Source organism: Asparagus officinalis, chromosome 6 (assembly GCF_001876935.1).
Source record: "Asparagus officinalis chromosome 6, Aspof.V1, whole genome shotgun sequence".
Lineage (NCBI taxonomy): Eukaryota > Viridiplantae > Streptophyta > Magnoliopsida > Asparagales > Asparagaceae > Asparagus > Asparagus officinalis.
This window is the reverse complement of record NC_033799.1, coordinates 37,893,616-37,910,931: the sequence shown is the minus strand read 5'-3', so window position 1 is coordinate 37,910,931 and position 17,316 is coordinate 37,893,616. Positions and strand designations below refer to the sequence as shown.

The 17,316-nt window shown below is 37.1% G+C and overlaps 1 protein-coding gene across 1 annotated transcript; it reads right to left on the bottom strand.

Moving 5' to 3' along the window:
* On the bottom strand, positions 9,797-16,928 carry LOC109846064. The gene is made up of 6 exons (XM_020415288.1): positions 16,693-16,928; positions 12,999-13,136; positions 12,555-12,824; positions 11,126-11,328; positions 10,687-11,017; positions 9,797-10,433 (listed from the first exon to the last, which is right to left on the bottom strand). The coding sequence occupies exons 1-6, from the start codon at positions 16,926-16,928 to the stop codon at positions 9,797-9,799; spliced, it is 1,815 nt and encodes a 604-aa protein (XP_020270877.1).

Here is a 17,316-nt window from a genome sequence, read left to right as displayed (position 1 = left end):
GTATCAAAAAGTTTAAACTATATGTATTTTGTCCTCACTCAAACTAGGAGATTCCTCGTGAACTCTACTCATGAGTCCTAGGAAACTATACACTAGCTCCACAGAACAACACAGAACAGATCCCTAAGGATACTAGAAGTATCAAAAAGTTTAAACTATATGTATTTTGTCCTCACTCAAACTAGGAGATTCCTCGTGAACTCTACTCATGAGTCCTAGGAAACTATACACTAGCTCCACAGAACAACACAGAACAGATCCCTAAGGATACTAGAACTAGAGCTCTGATACCAATTGTAACGCTCCTGATTTTCACACTGGCTGCAGTCTAGGATGAACCCTAGAGATGTTAGAACCTTCTGTACACCCTCCTCTATGCATATGCAAGCTTAACATGTCATTGTTGCTATTACTCTAGCAGATATCAAACAACAATAGTAAGACACCCCAAAGGCTAACCAAATGATCTTAATATCATGACAATTTCTAGAAATAGGGATATACAACAGGTATAAAAGGATTTGTAATGTTCTCAAACTGGAATTTAGGAATAACACAGTTCGGAACTGAAAGGTGAACATATATCATACATATGAGAGGTTCTGAACAAGAACAAAAACCTAACAGATTCTATACAGATACCCAAGTACTACTAATATCTAACACTGTATCAAAATATACATATCCATAGAAGGTTCTCTACCTCTAAGAAGATACAATTTGCATGGGTACGACCCGGCTTCAATCACAAGAGTACAGATAGCTAAAGTAACCCTGTGGAGTACTTAACTAACAAAACTAAAATCATTGCTACTGCAAACTAGCCAGAACCTCTTTGCACTTTAGAAGAATTTCCTAAAATAATATTCAAGAAAAAGAAAAGAAAAGAAAAACAATAACAATGTCAGAATGCTTTATCAAGAACATAAAGACATCAAAATAAGCATCAGCACATAAATCTCATGTGCTCGCAAGAGCGAGGTAACTCGGTCATATATACTCAACAATGTGTCCCAATCACTTTTGGAAGTAAGATCAGCTGCTACAAGCTAGCATGTGCCTCTTGGCACTCCTAAAGGTCTACCTAAATAGATTTAAAACAATAACGTTGTACGTCGTCAAAAACATTTCAAGCAAAAACTCTTAGAAGTTTTATATAAACCGGCTGCACCAAGGTGGCTGCCTACGTACCCTCTCCCTCGAGGGATCAAGCTGCTCGTAGTTCATCCAAAATGGTCACAAATGACCTCAACAATCACAAATTTGCATCAAGTAACTCATAAATCTGAAAGAAAATGATAACATTATAAAAGCATGTAAAAACTCATCATGCGACAATATCTTTGATCATAACTAAAAAGAAATAACTTCCTAGAGAGCGAGCACTAACATGAAACCCAATCCTATAACGGTATAGATTAATGAGCATAGGCATTCAACGGCCTATCTCATGCACATGATTAAGCGGTTCATAACCAAATACAAATTTTAGTTGGAGTGGTTCGCTGTCCAACTCACATTTCTGCTAGGTGGCTCGTAAGCCAGGCAACAATCTGCTGAGTGACGTATAGTCCTAACTCAAGCAACAGTCTGCTGAGTGGCTCGTAGGCCCATCTCAGACAATAATTTTGTGTTATCATAAACCGGCTTGTATCAAAATATATTAAACTCATAATGTCAATAATGCAAAAGATGATCATCATATAAAAATCTGGCTGTACCAATTTGGTTGCCTACGTACCCTCTCTCCCGAGGGACCAAGCTGCTCGTAGTTCATCCAAATGGTCGCGAACGACCTCAACAAATCATGAATTTGCAACAAGGTTCCTGTAACAACTAAAGAAATACAACTTCCTAAAGAGAACTAACGTGAAACCCATCCCATAACGGTATAGGTTACGCAGTATAGGCCTTCGATAGCCTATCTCATAAAGGTGACTAAGTGGTTCACAACCAAACATAAATTTTCATTAGAGTAACTCATTGTTCAACTCATATTTCCGCTAGGTGGCTTATAGACCTAACCCAGGCAACCATCCGTTGAGTGATATAAAATCCTAACGTAGGCAACAATCTGCTGAGTGACTTGTAGGTCTACCTCAGGCAACAATCTGCTAAGTAACTCTCATAGTTTTCTCTCAGTTAATATTTTGTTGAGTGGCTAATAGGCCCAACTCAGGCAACATACTCGTATTATCTTAGACAAGCTCATACCAACATATATTAAACATATAATGCCCATAATGAAATTAAAAATCATCATTTAAAAATTCGGATATACCAATATGATTAACTACGTACACTTTCTCTTAAGGGATCAAGCCGCCCGTAGTTCATCATATTCGCTGACGATACGTGCTCCCACGTATCGCACAAATATCGAAATTAAGCTACGAGAGCTCTATAGCTAAACACATGCACCATATATGGATCTCGTGCAACATACTTCCATCCATATATGTGCATATGTGCCGTAGAAGTCGTGCATTAAAAATTAAAGAGCGAAGCTCAAATAAACCTTCATGTAATATATCAATCATTTTAAATCAGCATATCTGCAGTTTTCTGCCGGACATATGGTTAGTAAATTGACAATATCTTTCTCTATAAAAATTCTATTTAAGAATGGTTTCCTATTTTAGAAACTAGACTCACACGGATTTCATCTAAAGCTAGTTTGGTTTAATTTGGAGTTTATCTTCTATACCCAGTTTTCATTTGAAATTTATACATGTTCTGCAGTTTTCTGCAGAACATGTCCTTAGTAAATTGAGTATAACTTTTCCTATACAAACTCAATTTAAGAGTAATTTGCTGTTTTAGAAACTAGACTTATACAGATTTCATTTGGCACTGGTTTAGTTTAATTTATAGTTTATTTTCTATACCCAGTTTTTATTTGAAATTTATACATATGCTGCAGTTTTTTGTAGAACATGCCCTTAGTAAATTGAGTATAACTTTCTCTATACAAACTCAATTTAAGAATGATTTCCTGTTTTAGAAACTAGACTCGCAAAGATTTTATATGGAACTAGTTTGTTTTAATTTGGAGTTTATTTGTTATTTTAAATCTTCAGTTAAACATTATATATGTGCTGCAGATTTGTGCAATCCATATCATATCAACCATATACCAAGAATATCATGATTTACAACTAGATTTGTTTTTTATCCTAAAAAAATCATAAATCCCTCCTTTATAGTTTGATTAGGCAAGATATGAGTATTTGATCATGAATTCCACTTAATAATATAATCAAATACAACACACCTAATAAGGGTGAGGTTTAGAGGAGATGAACTTGCCTTAATGATGATTCGATCTCCGAAAAATGAAAACTAGCGGATTGTTCTTCACAAAAGATGTAGATCCACTCACGGCCAAGCTTTTTCGTTCACGAAGTTTCTCCAATTTCCTCCAAAGAATTTTCGGCCTACCATGGCTGTGTTCACCTGAGCTTGAGAGAGGAGGAAGAAGATGGTTATGTAGGAGAGAGAGCCTTCATGACAAAGTTATACTCTCTCTCTCTCTCTCTCTCTCTCTCTCTCTCTCTCTCTTAAAAATGGGAATCAAGGGCTTAGATTAAAGGGAAAATTGCTTGGGGGAACCAAATTAAGTTCGGCTATGCATCCCCACCCCCAGCCCAAGAAGCATTACCGGAAAACCCTTATACAGAAAAAAAAGATGCAACAAAGCCCCCAAATAGTATACAGACCCACAACCTAAAAAATATCCCCAAATTACCCTTGGCAATTTAAAACTGAAAAAGTAATGCCCCACCGTCATTTTCTGAGCACTGTTAATGAAACCCCCAACCCTCTGTCAAAGAGTTTGAAACTCTTGCCCCTTCCGGAACCCTCTTCCTCCGACGCCGACGACAACTCTTTAGCCGTCTCGTTCGTCGACTTCGTCTTCATCTTTGTCGTCTTCCTTGAAGACCGCTGCAGCTCGTCGTCCTCCTCTCAAGACCACCGCTGCTCGTCGCCTTCTTCTTTGGTGAACCCTTTAGATCGTCATCCTCGACTTCATCCTCGACATCATCTTCGACTTCGTCGTCTTCGTCGAAGACCGCCGCCACCACGACTCGTCATCTTCGAAACCCGCTCCTCGCCTTCTTTGAAACCCTATTCCTCTGAAATACGCTGCCGCTCGTCGTCTTCGTCTTCGGCGACTCTCCTATACTTCGTCTTCGGCGACTCTCATCCGCCGACAAGGACCCCCCACCGACCGCAAGCTCGTCGACCGTCGGAATCTCTCATCCTCACCGAACCCCACAGTGCCCCACAGTGACGCTGCTGAAAATACATGATGGCGAATTCATCGTCTCAGACATCTGAATCAGCTACAATAAAGCCTGAGATGTAAGTATCTACCCAATTGTTCACATCTGTTCATTTAATTTGTTTGACATTGTGAATTTATACGCATTAAAACCCTAAGTTGATTTAGTATCTGTTTTGTTGTCTTTTACAGTAAGCATGATATAAGAATTTGTTGCAATATCCATGGATATTGTCAATTCATGGATGGCATTGTCCCACAAATGAGGTCTGAACATTGGAGGGTTTATGGATCCTCCAATTTCAAGAACTATGTTAGTTTTGGTATGATTCCATCCGACAAGGCCACCATCATGCTACTGCTTGATAATGTGGATTTAGCCACGGGGAAGTTTTTCTTCAATGATAGCCAAACCGGGACTAAACAAGCGTACATGTTTGATCTAAATTGGCTGCGCAAACATACTCGGTTTAATGATGAAGGGGAGAAACCCGAAGGCAATCGCGACATGGATAATAGGATATGGACCACATACTTTAGCAACAAGTAACAGTCACAATATAAGAGTGGCTGAGGCTACCTTGAGGCCCTATTGGAGAAATTGGTTCGGTCCAAAAAGAAATCCGATGTTTCAGATTTTGTTATGCTTCAAATCCTCTATCAACTGACAATGATATGGACCCCGATCGCGAGAATGAATGCACCGCGGCATATGTTCAAATATGTGGCTCGAATAGATGCAGTTGATCATTTCCCATGGGCGACAATCATCTATAAGGAATTGTGGGACTCCTTCAAGGCTGTGAAGAAAGCGACGAAGGGGCTGACATATCTTAGCGGCTGCGCTCCCTTGCTATCGGTGAGTTAACTGTGTAGAATGGAAGTAATATGTTACATTTGCACCTTATCTGTGATCATTACCCTTTATATGTGATATTTGAGATTTATATGTGACATTTGAACCTAATTGGTATTCATTACCCTTTATATGTGATATTGATATTATCTTGTTACACGTGATTATTTCCATTTACATGTGATATATAACACTAATATATGACATGTGATATTTATAGTTAATATGTGTTTATGTGATAAGTGTCTTCTACATGTGATATTGTCTAGTTATATGTGTTCACTGTGACCCATGTGTGATATTTGCCCTGATATGTGATGTTTGTAGTTAATGTGTGATATTATCTGCTGGTATGTGATTATTGCCATTTACATGTGACATTTATATCTAATATGCGATACTTCATTGTTTGAATGTGGCTTTTTTGTAGCTATGGTATTATGAGATATCAAACATTAAGGAGCCGGCAAAAGTAGATGAATCGAAGCCACCAATGACCAATTGGACATTGGAGGGTAAGAAGGTGGGTTCACTGCGGACTACAACAATAATGAAGAAATCAGAAGCCGCAATCCACATCTTACCGGAGCATGACCTGCCGTGGTATGTACATGAGGAGATCAAGCATAAGTCTACAAAGAGGAAGGCTGAAATGGAGGAGGAAGTTAGGGGTGAAAAAGCTTCGAAGAAGAAAAGAGTGGAAAAAGGGTAAAGTTGATGACTTTATGTGCGATCTTTGTATTTGTGACATTTACTCACTATCAGTTTATTGTTAATGTAGGATGACGCTTATAAAAAGTTGGTGATGCTGAATGAATCCTATGAGCAAGAACTTGCTGCTCGTGGCGTTGATACGATGGCCATTAAGGCCGAAATTGAGAAAAGATTTGAGGAAGAGAAACAAATCATGCCCAAAAAAGAAGAGGTTATAATTTATTTCCTATTTCAAACGAGGAAAAAATATGTTGAGAAAAGTTTACTGAACAAAATTGGTTACATTCTTAACATTTATGCAGCCTCAAATAGAGAGACAAGATTAGGCGGAGAAAGAAGGAGGGAAGGAAGAGAAAGCAGAGGGAGAAGGTGATCAAGGCCAAGAAGTGGGCGTTGAACTTGAGCAGGTAACTCTCCTACGGTAGATTTGGTTGTCTGTGACATGTACACACTGTTTGTGATAGCTCCCTGTTATTTGTGACGTAAACAATTTATCTGTGACTTTTGCTTATTATTTGTGATGCATGATTTCCTCATGTGATATATATTCATGTCATGTTACTATTATATATATTCATTAACTGTGATCTTTATATAGTCTGAAGCACGGAAAGTTGTTGAGGAAGTTCCTAAGAAGAAGAGGGGAAGGAAGAGGAGGGAGGAAGGTGAGGCAACTTTAGGAGAATTTGTTCAGGGGCTCCGTGCAAGGAGCCGAAGAACAACGAAGAAGCCCAAGTCTTTAGAATCTCCATATTGTACAGAAATGCCTAAGAAAAAGATGAAAGGGAAAAAAGTGTCGTTGTGGTGAAAGATGATGATAACAAGGGGGAGACAATAGAGGAGAAGAAGCCACATGAAATGGCACACCCACCTATGAGAACATCCGTGCCTCAGCTATGGAGAAGGGAAAAAACTGTAGATGAAAAAAATTTATTGTCAATGTTGAATATGGGCATTCCTTCTGCCCAAGACTTTGACATCAGGCTACCGAGAACAGTTGACGAAGGATTTTATCATAATTTCACTGTTCGTGATGTACCTGATGCGTCGGAAAATGAAAACAAGTGTCTTCAACATTTTCTAACATTACAAGTTGACAAGTAAGTATTATTCTGTGATATATATAAGTGGTCTGTGATATATATAAGTGGTCTGTGATAGTTACATGACGTTTGTGACATAAGCACGTAAATCGTGATCATTACAGTTTTTATGTGACATTTAGTGTTTTCTTGTGACAGTTTATTAATCGGTTGGATATGTCGCTTATATATTCTTGTATGTGATATATTTTTGTAGGAGGATTGTTTTGGAGGTTGAGGACCAAACTATGAACAGATACGATATTCTTTATCTTCTACGCGGTGGAAGATTGAAGGATGAGGTTAGTTTTTGTTTAAGTTTCGGTGTTACTCAAGTTTTTGATATTTACATGATTTATTACGTTTGCAATTATTAGACGGTTGAAGCCCTTGTTGCAAGACTTCGGAACTGGCTCCAGCTGCCCGAAAATGCCGCTCGGGATCGCAAATTTGCTATTGTCATATCCTATTTTAGTGTGAGTAATGTGGATCATTTTTTGCAGTTAAATGTTATTTGACTTTCTCCCGCTTTATCTCTTTTCTTTTTCCTGTAGATTTGGTTGCTAACTGCTTCAAAGTTGGATGAGCGAAAGATCTATAAAAACTATATAAAGAATCATATCGTCGAAGGGAACGATGTGTTGATAATCCCGATATGTCATGCTGATCATTGGCATGTCCTTGAGGTCAATCTGGGGCAAAAAAAATGCAGGCATTACAGCTCCGCTGGCTACGAGGCATGGGCTAGGGACGTGTTGACCATCCAACTATTTTTAGATAGGATAGTGAGTGGATTTGACCAGAGTTCGACATTTAGAACATTCAATTATGAAGCGGTTCCCTGTCGAACGCAAAAAGGATCGTAAGTTTGTTACACTTAAACAGTTTATTAATGCATGTGATACTTGAATGGGTGATATTTTCACATCCATATGTGACATTTTGGGGCTATTATGTGACTTTTGGTTATTCTGTGTGATTTTTGGGGCCCATATGTGACTTTTCAGTATTCTATGTGACTTTTGGGGCTGTTATGTGACATTTTGGGGCTATTATGTGACTTTTGGTTATTCTGTGTGACTTTTGGGGCCCATATGTGACATTTCAGTATTATGTATGACTTTTGGGGCTGTTATGTGACATTTTGGGGCTATTATGTGACTTTTGGTTATTCTGTGTGACTTTTGGTGCCCATATGTGACATTTCAGTATTCTGTGTGACCTTTGAGGCTGTTATGTGATAGTTTTACATTCTCTGTGTTATATTCTTGTTACTAGTTACCTATCCTGGTATTAAGTGTTATGTTATATTTCTACAGGTATGATTGTGGCATACATGCATATTTTTTCATCAAGGCGATCCTCGAGGAAAGGGAGATAATGCAAGTTGAAGCCTTGCGCAGGGAGTCACATATGCTACGAGCAGGACTTGCTGCTCAACTCATATGTGAAGGGCGTGAAAGGAAAAAACTACGGTTGGAATTAGACATTGATGATCCAGAATATTTTTTGTACTTTGGGGGTAGTGATGTACCTATGATTGAGTGGAAGTATTAGACTCTACATTAACTGTGACATTTGTTTGAACGTGGTGATGTACAGGCTAACCAGTTTACTAGCTGTGTGTGACATTTGTTGGATTGCTGTTGACGACTTTTGGGGCTGTTACGCGATGTTTTAGTATGCCGTGTGACTTTTAAGTCTTGTATGTGACGTTTTAGTGTTCTGTGTGACTTTTGAGTCTTGTATGTGACATTTGGTTATTTTGTGTGACATTTGAGGCCATCATGTGATGTTTTAGTATGCTCTGTGACTTTTGAGTCTTGTGTGTGCGTTTTAATGTACTGTGTGACTTTTGCTTCTTGTATGTGACATTTTCTTATTTTGTGTGACATTTGAGACCGTTATGTGACGTTTTAGTATGTTGTGTGACTTATTAGACTTGTATGTGACATTTTGGTAGGTATGATACCGTTATGTGACGTTTTAGTATGTTGTGTGACTTATTAGACTTGTATGTGACATTTTGGTAGGTATGATTGACTTTTGGTATGTTGTGGTATGTTAGACTTATTAGACTTGTATGTGACATTTTGGTAGGTATGATTGACTTTTGGTATGTTGTGGTATGTTACATTTGTACAGGTCTGACTGTGTTATATTCTCCTTATCAGTTACTAGCTATTTGTAAATTCTTTGTGATCTGTTCTGGAAGATATTAAATCCGGACAGGTAATACGTCACGCGAACAGGTGATACGCCACATATGGCAAAAGTCACATGTGACGTTTTAGTGTTCTGTGTGACTTTTGAGTCTTGTATGTGACACTTTGTTATTTTGTGTGACATTTGAGGCCATCATGTGACGTTTTAGTATGCTCTGTGACCTTTGAGTCTTGTGTGTGACGTTTTAGTGTTCTGTGTGACTTTTGAGTCTTGTATGTGACATTTTGTTATTTTGTGTGATATTTGAGGCCGTTATGTGACATTTTAGTATGCTCTGTGACTCTTGAGTCTTGTGTGTGATGTTTTAGTGTACTGTGTGACTTTTGCTTCTTGTATGTGATACTTTTTTATTTTGTGTGACATTTGAGGCCGTTATGTGACGTTTTAGAATGTTGTGTGACTTATTAGACTTGTATGTGACATTTTGGTGGGTATGATTGACTTTTGGTATGTTGTGGTATGTTACAATAGTCACATGTGATACACGAACAGGTAATACGTCACATTTTTTGTGGCAAAAGTAACACGAACAGGTAATTTGTCACATACAAGCAGTAAATGTCACAACAAAATGACAAAAGTCACATGTAACAGACAATAGTCACAAAAGCGTTTGCATTCTGCCTGGAAACGTTAATCTTCGATAGGTTCAGTGCACGTTGCTCGGTTATGTCCTTCAGCATGACATCTTGAGCATCTAATTACACGTCTACTCTCAGATCTATTGTTGATACGCCTATTCTTGTTCCTTCCATGTCTCTTTGTCGTCTTTGGGGGAAGAATGCTGATTGTTTCATCTGTGACATCTGGCTTATCGTAATTTGGAACAGGAAAGAGGATTGGTTCGTAACTTCTCCTGAAAGCTTCAGTCGTCATGAACCAATCGCAGAACTGGTACACATCTCTATGCATGAAGTTAATAGCAGCACACGCATGTTTACATGGTATTCGCAATATATCCCATGCACGACACGTGCATGATTTGTGTTCCAAATCAACTTGTACTGATTTTGTTGATGACACCTCGAAGATTTCAGCTGTAGAATGCGATACTTCAAGAGTGCTTCCCTTGGTGACATTTTCTTGGAGGATTTTTTCCGCTTCAGGACAAAGATAGCTATTCCATTTTGTTGCCATCTCGCGACAAGTATTCATCCTTTCTATAATTTTCACACGAATGTGATCCATCATATCGCAAATGGGAAGTGTTCGCGCCACACGAATCCAACTGTTGAAAGATTCAGCGACATTGGAAGTGATATGCCCATATCTGATTAAAAACAAAAAATCATTACCACAATTTACCGCTATGTGTCACAAATAACTAACAAATGTCATAACTAACAACAAATGATCACAGATAACGGCTATTGGTCACATGTAATGGAGTATTGTCACACGATACAAGTAAAGGTCACACGTAACCGGCGAACGACCCATATAAAAGTGAAATGTGACATTTAAAGGCTCAAATTCATATAACAGCATAATATCACCAGTAAAGGTAATGATAATTGACGTACCTTATACCAGGAAATACAGAATTGGCCCAATTACTAGGACCATAACTTAGAGCTACTTGATAAGCTCTTTGATCTGTCATTCGAATTTGATGCAAAACAGCATTAAATTCTCCTTCTGTGTACTTGTATGCAGCAAACTCCAATAATTTTGAAATACGTTGAGCAGCACTTGAGGCAAAACCCATCTCTCTAAGCTTCAATTTATAGTTCTCAACAAGATGAAGTACACACCTAGAGTGGTACGCATCTAGAAATATATCTTTCAAAGATTGCTTTATTCCTTTGTCGGCGTCTGACAAAATTACAAGAGGATGGGGTGGATTGTATGGTTCTGTTCGATTGTACAATATATATCACAATCCTTGAATAAACCAACTCCAATTCGCTTCATTTTCTTGGTCACAAACGGAAAATGCGAGTGGAAATATGCCTTGATTACCATCATAAGCGGTCGCACCTAATAAGATCCCTTTGTAGCGATCCTTCAAAAAAGTCCCATCAAGAAAGAGCAACGGCCTACATCCCTTGAGAAACCCCTGTATGCATGCACCATACGACACAAATAAACGTTTGAATCTCCTTTCTTCTTGTTCAATGCTGAAGACACTGCCTGGATTTGTTTCCGTCACCTTCATCTTGTACCTAAAATGATGGTTAAATCACAAATAACTTGTTAAATACTCAAACGTCACATATAAACTCAAAATATCACATATAAGGTTTAAATATCATATGTAATACTTAAACGTCACATATAAAGTCCAAATATCACATACAAGATCTAACTATCACATGTAATACTCAAACGTCACATATAAAGTCAAAATATCACATATAAGGTTTAAATCTCACATGTAGGAACAAGTTGTCACAAATAACTTTGAAATATCACATTGGATGTTGAAATATAACGTTCACGTATCAATAAATAACGAGGACTAACCAGGATAGTAAATTATATGAATGCCTTGCGCAACCAAATATTTTATCTTTTGCTGTCGCTTTAGCACACCAAGCTTTAGAATAATTAACTCTTAATCCATATTGAGAGTGCAATTCCTTTCTAATGTTAGTTGGGGTTATATATGGACGCCTCTTCATAATTGATTGTAGCATACTCGCAATCCACCTTCTTGATGCTCTGAAGTGACCAGCTGTGCTGTTATGTTGTCCACATGTATATTGAGGAACAAATTTCTTTATAGCAAATGTCGACACGTGGCTCAATAGTGAAGCGAAAAACAACCACGGGCAGTTTGTTTCTTCTCTAAACATGCAACTAGCATGAATATGTTTTGGCTCATTGTTAACATATTTGAAAGCGAACTTCTTAGCTATAGAGTAGTATATAAGAGACATTCTAACTTCTTTTGCACTTTCAAATTGCTGCCCTTTTCTAGTAATTGCCTCGTGCCACCATGCTAGGATCCGTGACGAGTCACTTACTACATCGTTCATACTGTACACATGCTCTCCTTGAGGGTTGTCATTTGGGATCCTCTCTGATTCCTCGATTGTCATAAGGTTGCTCAATATGCTCTGATGACTGTGAGCTTACATTAGGAACACTGCAGGTTTAATGTAAAGGTCACATATAAGTCACATGTGATACTTACCAGTAAAGTCACATATAAGACTCAAATGTCACAAATAAACTTACCAGTAAAGTCACATATAAGACTCAAATGTCACAAATAAAGACAATATATCACAAATAAGGTCCAAATGTCACGTGGTATGTCTTCAACAAATAAAGACAATATATCACAAATAAGGTCCAAATGTCACGTGGTATGTCTTCAGGTCACATATATAACAGAATATGTCACGTGTATCCAGAACATGAAAATATACTTTTGAATACTTACTTAAGCTCTGTTTTTGTCCCTATGGCATGGGTGGGTCCTTCATCTCTTTCAGTAACAGTCATGGTCAATGTATTTAACCCCATTGAACGATGATAACCTATCATGTTGAGAATATCTTCATCTTTTGAAAGCTCAAACGAGATATTGGGAAACTTCTCCATAGAGTAACTTATCAACAAACTTTCAAACCGTACTCTAAAATTCTCTGCGGCTTTCATCTTCAATTCAGCTAAACTTGTTACTGAATTGACTTTAATAAGGGTTGCATTACTGTTAAATAAAATCACACACATTAAAGAATCTTCCATTTTTGTTGTTGAAGAAGTTAAGAGGAAAAAGTTCAGAATATAAATGATTGTTGAAGGTTGTTGAAGATTTTAGGAGTAGATCATTAGAGAGAAGAGTATATATGAGGAATGCAATATTTTGGAGGGAACCGTGTACATTTTTCCCTCCAATTCTACCTCTTCCCTGCATAAAACTCCCCAGCTCACTGATTTAACTACCGCTACTTCATGATGGGTTGCTTGGCTGGCGAATAAGACAAAACCCAAGTTCTTCAGATCAAAGCCGATTTCAGCGCTGTTACCCAAATCGAAAATGAGAGTAGAAAGGGCAAAATGGGTAATGCTGGAAAATACACTATAAAGTAGAGAAACACTGTTGGGTTTGGGGTGAGAAAGCATGAAAATTTGGGTCAAGGTGCCCCCAAGTGGTTGACTCTAGTTGGGGGGTGGGGATGCATAGACGAATTTAATTTGGTTCCCCCAAGCAATTTTCCCTAGATTAAATCCACATCACTCAAACCCTTATACAATGGTTCATGTTAAAAGTTGACCAAGTCAACTTTCCATAATGGATGGCAACTTAAGTTAAAACAGATAAACATAATTATATATTCGGGTATTTTATCAACGCGAAATTCAGCTGATTTTCTCCGGTACCAGAATAAATCTTTGATTTACCTCTAGTACGATCTTGATGTTCTGATAATGATGACGTTGACCACATATCCATCCGAGTTACAGATAAAATATTAAAAATTAAAAACTATAGGTTTCGATTTGGCTTGCGACTCGGAACCAAAATTGCAAACGAAGTCCAAATCGATCCAAACTGAGCTCAAAGCATAAAAACCACATTCTAAGATCGATGACATCATCCTTTTGCCCATCCAATCACCTGAAATAGTTCAAACTGCTATACGACAGCAGACTCGCGGTACCATAACCCGAGCTGCAAACAAACTCCAAATAAATTCTAACTGATCTTATTCGTCACAGAATGGTAAGCACACATCATAAAACTTATAAAAGCTTAAATAAGACCTCCAATAAAATTATAAAAATTCTGGAGTTTTACAAAACTGAAAGCAACAGATAAATAGAAAGAAACTGCTAACCATCTTGTTCATTTTTTAACTGATCCTCGGTTAATCTTGTTGTTGCTTATCTCAAATTGTGCTTAGAATTATAATTGGACAAGTAGATAATTAGATACTTTATGTTTCTCCAGCTCAGACATACAAATCATGCCCTTAGTAAGTACTAGGATTTGCAGCATAATTCAATTACACATCTCTTGTCATGCTATTAATTGTAATATTTCCTAAGTCAAGGATAAACCTGTTTAGTTGCTGGTTTTATTGGAGATTGATTCATGAAATTATAACTTGCTTCAAAAGATTTACTAAATTTAATACAGTGATAAACAATTATTCATAAGAACGGTTCGTGTAAAAGTTTGATTTCAGATAAATTTCTTATAAAGAAAACTAGCAAGCTGCAACCATATAGAATGAAATCTGACATGCAAAGGGGAACTAACATGGAATTAACAACCTGCAAAAGGTTTTAAATTTGAGCAAGGCTTTAAATTTATTTCCAGTATCGCATCTAGCCATGTCTTCATTCTTTGTTTGTCATTTTTGAACCCGTCAAAGCACTTCTTCTGCAGGAAAGATTTTCATCACCTCCGTGCATTGTTGACAGTTTCCAGGGTCCATTTTTTCTTCCACCAGAATGTCATATTTTTCCGACATTGACATAATTTGACAGTAAAAAATTGTGATCATAAATACTTGATATAAATAAGAGGGAAGAATAAATATAAATTAGCGATTAAAAATGAAAATCACACCTTAACATAATCCCATATTTTCTTTATCTTTTTCTTCAAATTTGTGTCAATTTTCCTTCTCTAGAGGTGTAAAACTTGAGTTTCTTCCAAGTGTGCCTAAGAAACTACTAAGTTCACTACATGTCTTATCTGACGGTCCGATAGGTTGTCCACTTCCATTTAAAAAGATAACCTATCGATCATGTACACTTCATGCATGAACTTTTTGACATTTAGTTTTTCCTCGATACTTTTTGGGTTTGTCTAACTTTTTGGGTTTGTCTACTACTTTATTGGCTACCTCTCTTGCCGGTTGTCCCCTTAAGTCCTCACCTCCTTTAGACTCATCTATAAATCCTCCCCAATATCTTCATCTTCATCTTGCTCATCATGTTCACTAACATATCCTTTAGCATTCTCTATGAAATCCTCTCTAATATCTTCCTCTTCATCGTCTAAGTTGGTTGAGTGTTCTCCTCTTGCTATCACTTTTATTTGTGCATGATACCGAAGTTGTTGTCATGCCTTACTAGATTGTCCCTTTTGCTCTATGAATTTTTTCTAAACTTCTTGCTCTGCATTTTCTCTTTCATCTAACATTTTCTCCTATCTTGATTGCTTCATACGGATCATTTTCTTCTTTGCCCCCTCCTCTAACTCTTTTCTTTGTATTGCAATATTTCTAGCAGGCGTTTCACATATACTGGGCATAAACTTTCTCAACCTATCCATATCATTTACCCGATTATGTTCTTTCGGTTGTACTTGAAGACACGTCGCTGCCATATTTATAATCTATTCAGGAGGATGAAAGATATCATTTTGCTTCTTTTTGTCACCACACCCACATCCCACTGCTGTGATTGTTTCCTTCGTGAAACAAGAGCATAATTAAACTTGTCAACCGAATCTGATCCGCGACGGTCCACAGACAACGTGTCCTGGGCACAAGCAAAGATCTCACGCAAAGCAACAAGAGATAAACTACTACTACGTTTCGTTGGACAAAGTTGTAATCTTTAATTTTCATTGTGTAAGAAGATCTTATAAAAAGATCAAATTTTTTTTCTTTTTGAACTTGTAATCGATAAACGGTGTAACAGGTTCTATGACAATGAAAACAATAGATTTTGATGAAAATAGTCGAAAACCATGCTTCAGTACATAAATTCTTACAATTCAGTCCAAAATTGCAACCCATCCTCTGAAAAATCTAGAAGTCACAGAAATTGCAGTATACCACTTTAATTTATAGTGTACTCTAGGACAAAACCCAGAAATTGTTTTTTAGCCCAGAAATTCAGCCATAGTTACTATTTAGTCATTAGGAAATATAGAAATTGTAGAAATTGAACAAGAAATGTCAATGAAAGTCGAAAAGCATAATACAAAGTAAGGAGACTTCAAGTTAAAATCATAAAAGGTATGAGTAACCATCCATGTCACTGATATACACATAAGCTGAAAGCCAATTGATAGTCAAATAAATCCTCAAATGACCTCCTCTATTTTGAATAAATCTTACCACATTTGATCTCCTTTGTTTTGAAGAGGCTGATCCACAAAGTTTTCCATCTTTCATGTCTTTGTTTGGTGCCTACTCATTCGAAAAAACATTTGTACATAAACTTGGGAATAACCAAATACAGAAAGAAGGTAAGCAATTAACAATATAGAAGTGAGGTTTAGAATAGTCTTTTGTCATCAACTATTTGGTCAATTACATGATACAAAATTTAGATACAATAGATATGCCATCAAAATATATTGTAAGTCTAAATTGGTAAGATAATTTCTAATTTAATGCTTGGGGAAGAAATAAGACTACTTATATAACCAAACAACACATTTTGTTCTTTCCTCCAAAAGTTCAAAGCTCATTTATTTCAACCAAACAGATAGTCTCATGTCTTTACTCCGTCCAACCCTAGTCTGTTTAAACAAAGTCACTATCTTTATCACCTTCCATTATATTATCTGAATCAATATATATATATTTGGAGGAATGTCAACAGTGGACATCGGCACATCATCTCTACACCAACCCACATCATATATGTCATCATCAGTGGTTGGGATTAAATCACTGAAAATATCACTACTTTTAACCCAATAGTCATCTCCATGTATAGCACCAATATCACTGTTGATATCATAAATGTGACCAGAAAGCTTCTTTAAAACATAATGCCAAATCTTGTTTGCCTCTTCAACATGATCCTTCACATAGAAAACTTGATGAACTTGGCATGCCATGACAAAAGGGTCATTTATATGGCATTTGTTATTAAAATTTATGCGTATAAGCCCATATTCAACATTTTCGAATAAAACCAGTCATATGAATAGCACGACACTAAATTTGCCTCAATAGTCTATTTTAATGATATCTTGTACGACACCATAAAAAGTAACACCTCCAATGTTAGGATTATGGTCCCTGGAACTTGCATAACTACTTGATTGGTTATATACACACCACTATTCTGAGTTTTGCATGTTTCATCACGCGCCTTGATATGGGAAGTACAACCATTACATAATAGCCTCTGTATCTTTTTGCTACAAAATTAGGACCCATTAATAACCATTTTAGGGTGTGTTTGGTAATCAAATGTGATTTTCTTGTTGTGTTTTTGTAGAA